The 6,270-nt window shown below is 57.4% G+C and overlaps 1 protein-coding gene across 1 annotated transcript in view; it reads left to right on the top strand.

Annotated features, from left to right (window-relative positions):
• The window catches only part of LOC108803643 (sodium-dependent proline transporter-like), a 17,860-nt gene extending 12,185 nt beyond the window's left edge, over window positions 1-5,675 (top strand). Inside the window, 6 exon segments of the mRNA XM_018575468.1 lie at window positions 432-544; window positions 3,249-3,383; window positions 3,989-4,088; window positions 5,013-5,218; window positions 5,306-5,398; window positions 5,509-5,675. Coding sequence (XP_018430970.1) covers window positions 432-544; window positions 3,249-3,383; window positions 3,989-4,088; window positions 5,013-5,218; window positions 5,306-5,398; window positions 5,509-5,667 — 806 coding nt within the window. The 3' untranslated portion in view covers window positions 5,668-5,675.
• Window positions 5,676-6,270: the final 595 nt, after the last annotated feature.

Genomic DNA, 6,270 nt, shown 5'->3' with positions numbered 1-6,270 from the left:
CAACAACAGAACATCCCTCCCACTTCTCCCACAACAACAGAACATCCCTCCCACTTCTCCCCCAACAACAGCACATCCCTCCCACTTCTCCCCCAACAACAGAACATCCCTCCCACTTCTCCTCCAACAACAGAACATCCCTCCCACTTCTCCCCCAACGACAGCACATCCCTCCCACTTCTCCCCCAACGACAGCACATCCCTCCCACTTCTCCTCCAACGACAGCACATCCCTCCCACTTCTCCTCCAACAACAGCACATCCCTCCCACTTCTCCTCCAACAACAGAACATCCCTCCCACTTCTCCCCTCTTCTGCACTGGATATGGAGGTCGGGGGAGGAGGTAGACGTGTGGTCATCAGATGTTGTAGGAAAGTGATGACATCATACAGTGGAAATGACCGTAATGTCCTCCATTGTCTCCCTTCAGGCCCGGGCTTAGCATTTGTCGCCTACCCAGAAGCCCTTGCTCTTCTTCCTGGCTCCATCTTCTGGTCCATCTTGTTTTTCCTGATGCTCTTCACACTGGGAGTGGACACTCTGGTAAGTGAAGTCTCTGGAAGTTGTCCATTATTTGTGTCCTTAGTCTCTCCCTGAATGGAACACGTCACATGCCAGCCACGCATCCATCATGAGGGTCTATTATAGACCCCGTTATGGTTCCCACTTACTGGCTGTCCACACGTTGTCTGATGGTCACCCTCCAAGTCCTTCCACATTATAATACCTGCCAGGCCAATGTATGGGGTGCACACGGATAGCACATATCATAGGGAAGCCATGATGGCAGTGTGGCTCCTCCCTCTGACCATTCAGCCGTGCGCATTCCCAATACAATTCACAGCACAGCAGTAAAATATCTCTGTAAGGGGGTGAAGGACAGACGTATGTATATGCTTGATATCTTATTAACAGGATACAATCTTTAGTCATATGTGTGCCGTCACCATTGGGGCCTCATAGCAGTCATGTGTTCTGGTATGACCACCATGGGGGCTCCAAAGCAGTCATGTGTTCTGGTATGGCCACAGGGGCCCCATAGCAGTTACATGTTCTACTATGGCCATGGAGGCCCCATAGCAGTCACATGATCTGGTATGGCCATGGGACCCCCCCATAGTTGTCACATGCTCTTGTATGGCCACAAGGGCCCCCCCATAGCAGTTGTATGTTTTGGTATGGCCATTGTTACCCCATAGCGATCACATGTTCTGCTATGGTCATAGGGGCTCCATAGCAGTCACATGTTCTAGTATGGTCATGGGGGGCCCCATAGGAGTCGTATGACCATGGGGGCCCCATTGCAGTCACATGTTCTAGTATGGCCATGGGGGCCCCATAGGAGTCATATGTTCTGGTATGGTCATGGGGCCCCCATTGCAGTCACATGTTCTGGTATGGCCACGTTTACACCCTTAACACTGCCACAGTATCATAACTAATGAGAAAGGCGTCTCCAGATCAGTAGGGAGGAGTTAAACATCTGTAAGGTGAGTCACATTGGGGAGATTCCCTTCACTTCCTGTCTGGGAGACTCAACAGGAAGTGAAAGGAAATATCTTCAGGTGTCCCTGTTGGAAGATATACCCTACATTCCTGTTCTGGGGGCAGCTTCACCTTTTGGACTTTCCATCACCTTCTGTCTCGGTGACACCCGGGAACATGTGACCACAGAATGCCGGCATGGAGCAGACCCAAGACTGGTGTTCTCTAGGGCCGGGCTCCTGGATGGCTGGTGTTCTCTCGGGCCCGGCTCCTGGATGGCTGGTGTTCTCTAGGGCCGGTCTCCTGGATGGCTGGTGTTCTCTAGGGCCGGGCTCCTGGATGTGGATGGCTGGTGACGTTCTCTAGGGCCGGGCTCCTGGATGGCTGGTGACGTTCTCTAGGGCCGGGCTCCTGGATGGCTGGTGACGTTCTCTAGGGCCGGGCTCCTGGATGGCTGGTGACGTTCTCTAGGGCCGGGCTCCTGGATGGCTGGTGACGTTCTCTAGGGCCGGGCTCCTGGATGGCTGGTGACGTTCTCTAGGGCCGGGCTCCTGGATGGCTGGTGACGTTCTCTAGGGCCGGGCTCCTGGATGGCTGGTGACGTTCTCTAGGGCCGGGCTCCTGGATGGCTGGTGACGTTCTCTAGGGCCGGGCTCCTGGATGGCTGGTGACGTTCTCTAGGGCCGGGCTCCTGGATGGCTGGTGACGTTCTCTAGGGCCGGGCTCCTGGATGGCTGGTGACGTTCTCTAGGGCCGGGCTCCTGGATGGCTGGTGACGTTCTCTAGGGCCGGGCTCCTGGATGGCTGGTGACGTTCTCTAGGGCCGGGCTCCTGGATGGCTGGTGACGTTCTCTAGGGCCGGGCTCCTGGATGGCTGGTGACGTTCTCTAGGGCCGGGCTCCTGGATGGCTGGTGACGTTCTCTAGGGCCGGGCTCCTGGATGGCTGGTGACGTTCTCTAGGGCCGGGCTCCTGGATGGCTGGTGACGTTCTCTAGGGCCGGGCTCCTGGATGGCTGGTGACGTTCTCTAGGGCCGGGCTCCTGGATGGCTGGTGACGTTCTCTAGGGCCGGGCTCCTGGATGGCTGGTGACGTTCTCTAGGGCCGGGCTCCTGGATGGCTGGTGACGTTCTCTAGGGCCGGGCTCCTGGATGGCTGGTGACGTTCTCTAGGGCCGGGCTCCTGGATGGCTGGTGACGTTCTCTAGGGCCGGGCTCCTGGATGGCTGGTGACGTTCTCTAGGGCCGGGCTCCTGGATGGCTGGTGACGTTCTCTAGGGCCGGGCTCCTGGATGGCTGGTGACGTTCTCTAGGGCCGGGCTCCTGGATGGCTGGTGACGTTCTCTAGGGCCGGGCTCCTGGATGGCTGGTGACGTTCTCTAGGGCCGGGCTCCTGGATGGCTGGTGACGTTCTCTAGGGCCGGGCTCCTGGATGGCTGGTGACGTTCTCTAGGGCCGGGCTCCTGGATGGCTGGTGACGTTCTCTAGGGCCGGGCTCCTGGATGGCTGGTGACGTTCTCTAGGGCCGGGCTCCTGGATGGCTGGTGACGTTCTCTAGGGCCGGGCTCCTGGATGGCTGGTGACGTTCTCTAGGGCCGGGCTCCTGGATGGCTGGTGACGTTCTCTAGGGCCGGGCTCCTGGATGGCTGGTGACGTTCTCTAGGGCCGGGCTCCTGGATGGCTGGTGACGTTCTCTAGGGCCGGGCTCCTGGATGGCATGTTGCCTGCACCCCTTGTGACTCTCATCTCTCTGTCCTCTCCAAGTTTGGCAATATGGAAGGGATCACAACGGCTGTCTTGGATGAGTTCCCGGTGCTTCGGGAATGGAAGCGGAAGACTATATTCCTGGGGGCCCTCTGCTTCCTATTCTACTTGCTGGGACTTCTGCTGGTCACTCAGGTGAGACCCCCGAAACCATCGTGATATGTTCTGGTTATTATTGAGGTGACTTCACACCATAGTCAACCATCAACCAGAGGGGGGCAGCTAAGGTCTCCCCTCACCGATCATTCCAGCGCCCATTATAAATGGGGGTCATATCATGGGAAAGCCGCTTATTACCGAGGGGGGCCATACGGAGGGTCCCCCCATACCGAGGGTCCCCCCATACCGAGAGTCCCCCCATACCGAGTCCCCCCATACAGAGGGTCCCCCCATACCGAGGGTCCCCATACAGAGGGTCCCCCCATACAGAGTCCCCCCATACGGAGGGTCCCCCATACGGAGGGTCCCCCATACGGAGGGTCCCCCATACAGAGGGTCCCCCATACAGAGGGTCTCCCCATACAGAGGGTCCCCCCATACAGAGGGTCCCCCCATTCATGTACAGGAAGTCCCCCCCATGTCTCTTCCAAACAGTAACAGTATCCTCGTGTGAAGGCCGCTCTGTTGCCCCCTTCAGTGATATCGGGAGGGCAGCTGGGGTAATTTGCCTATGATGCTGATCACATGGTTGTTGGGATGGAAGCTCCACCCATCTTACATGAGACTCCTCCTCCTCACAGGGCGGCATCTACTGGTTCACCCTGATAGACGCCTACAGCACCAGCTTCGGCCTCATCATCATCACCCTCTTCATGTGTCTGGGCATCGCCTTCTTTTATGGTGAGTACCGGTGAGGGAGGCGGGGTCAGTCGGGGAGTATCTGGGTGGGGCCCAGCTAAGCTTTAGCAGGTCATGTGACCTTGGGGAGAGAAGGAGCGTTCCATACATGAAGGGGAAGAAGAAGATCCTCCAGACGAATATCTCTGGTGAGTAGAAGGTCCTCCAAAGGTTCTGTGGGCCGCTATTTGGAAGAGACAGAATTGGGGCGCAGCTCCGGGGTCAGCTAGTCTGTGGGAGGGGCAGAGACACAACTACTGGAGGAAATCTCACCATTGTGGGAGGGGCAGAGACACAAACTACTGGAGGAAATCTCACCATTGTGGGAGGGGCAGAGACACACACTACTGGAGGAAATCTCACCATTGTGGGAGGGGCAGAGACACAAACTACTGGAAGGAAATCTCACCATTGTGGGAGGGGCAGAGACACAAACTACTGGAGGGAATCTCACCATTGTGGGAGGGGCAGAGACACACACTACTGGAGGGAATCTCACCATTGTGGGAGGGGCAGAGACACAAACTACTGGGGGGACTCTCACCATTGTGGGAGGGGCAGAGACACAAACTACTGGAGGAAATCTCCCCATTGTGGGAGGGGCAGAGACACATACTACTGGAGGGAAATCTCACCATTGTGGGAGGGGCAGAGACACAGACTACTGGGAGGAATCTCACCATTGTGGGAGTGGCAGAGACACAAACAACTGGAGGAAATCTCACCATTGTGGGAGGGGCAGAGACACAAACTACTGGGGGAAATCTCACCATTGTGGGAGGGGCAGAGACACAAACTACTGGAGGGGAATCTCACCATTGTGGGAGGGGCATAGACACCCTTGTGGGAGGGGCAGAGACACACAGTAATGGGGGGAATCCTCAGCGGTGTCGGTTTGTCTCTCATGGATTTGGGTTTTGTTCTCAGGTGTGGATCAGTTCTGTCAGGATATTGTGGATATGATCTGCCGCTGTCCGCCTTGGTGCACCAAACTCCTCTTCTACTTCAAGGCATGCTGGGTATTCTGCACACCGGTGCTCTTGCTGGAAAATGTCACCCCCCCCCCATTGTAATACCCTAAAGACTTTTGACACCTCTTCCCCCTCCCCCGTTCGGTCTGGGGGTGGGGGGTGGTGGGGGCAGCTTCATTGCTTAGAGATGAGGATCGGGAGTGCTGACTTCACTAGCTGCATGCTTGTTCCAAACTAGATATGGGCAAGGCTCTGGGCATATGTATGGGCACCCTGTGCTGCATCCAGATCCCCATCTGGGCCGGAGTCGCCATCTTCCGGGAGAGCGGGACGCTGCGCGATGTGAGTACAACCTCCGGCCCTGGCGCCTGGACACGTGAGCTGACACTCTACACTGTGGCTGCAATAAGAACTGTCTGTGACCTAACGTCTCCCCATTGTGTCTTCATCAGAGATTCAAGAACTCTCTGCGGCCATTAAACTCCTGGAGATCGTCCAGCGGCCAGCGAGACCCCAGCGCCGCCATCATCGATGTCCCCTACACCGTCAACCTGACCGAGCAGGACTTCAGTGACCCCGTGTGGCAGGCGGGGGGCGGCACCGAGGCCTGACCGAGCAGGACTGTAATGACCCCGTGTGGCAGGCGGGGGGCGGCACCGAGGCCTGACCGAGCAGGACTTCAGTGACCCCGTGTGGCAGGCGGGGGGCGGCACCGAGGCCTGACCGAGCAGGACTGTAATGACCCCGTGTGGCAGGCGGGGGGCGGCACCGAGGCCTGACCGAGCAGGACTTCTGCGGTGAGACGTCTCCCTCCCATCCCAGCATGCCTCATGTTCATCCTCACTGCCCCTCGTTTCCTGGAATGATCATGTGTATTGGATGGTGGGGGTCGTCCTCCCTTGCACAACACTGGGCCCCCAAGCCCCTCCCCCCCTCCTAATGAAGACCGAGTAAAGAAGTGTAAGCTCCTATGACAAGCCCGGATGGAGTGAAGATACAGAGCCCTCCCACCAGACACCTGAGAGTCCACCCTCCCCCCCTGGGGTCACAGCAGAGATCAGGACAGGAAGTGGAGAGGTGACAACCCATATCCTGTGCCAAATGTTACCAGAGAGACCCCGCCTGTGAGATGTGTGCTGGTGAATATCTTCCCCTCTGGTCATGTGACCTTCCAATAATAAGAACATTACCCACAATCCTCAGCGCTCCGTCCC

The sequence above is a fragment of the Nanorana parkeri genome, unplaced genomic scaffold (genome assembly GCF_000935625.1).
Source record: "Nanorana parkeri isolate BGI_ZX_2015 unplaced genomic scaffold, ASM93562v1 scaffold3978, whole genome shotgun sequence".
NCBI classification, from domain to species: domain Eukaryota; kingdom Metazoa; phylum Chordata; class Amphibia; order Anura; family Dicroglossidae; genus Nanorana; species Nanorana parkeri.
This window is presented reverse-complemented; position numbering and strand designations above follow the sequence as displayed.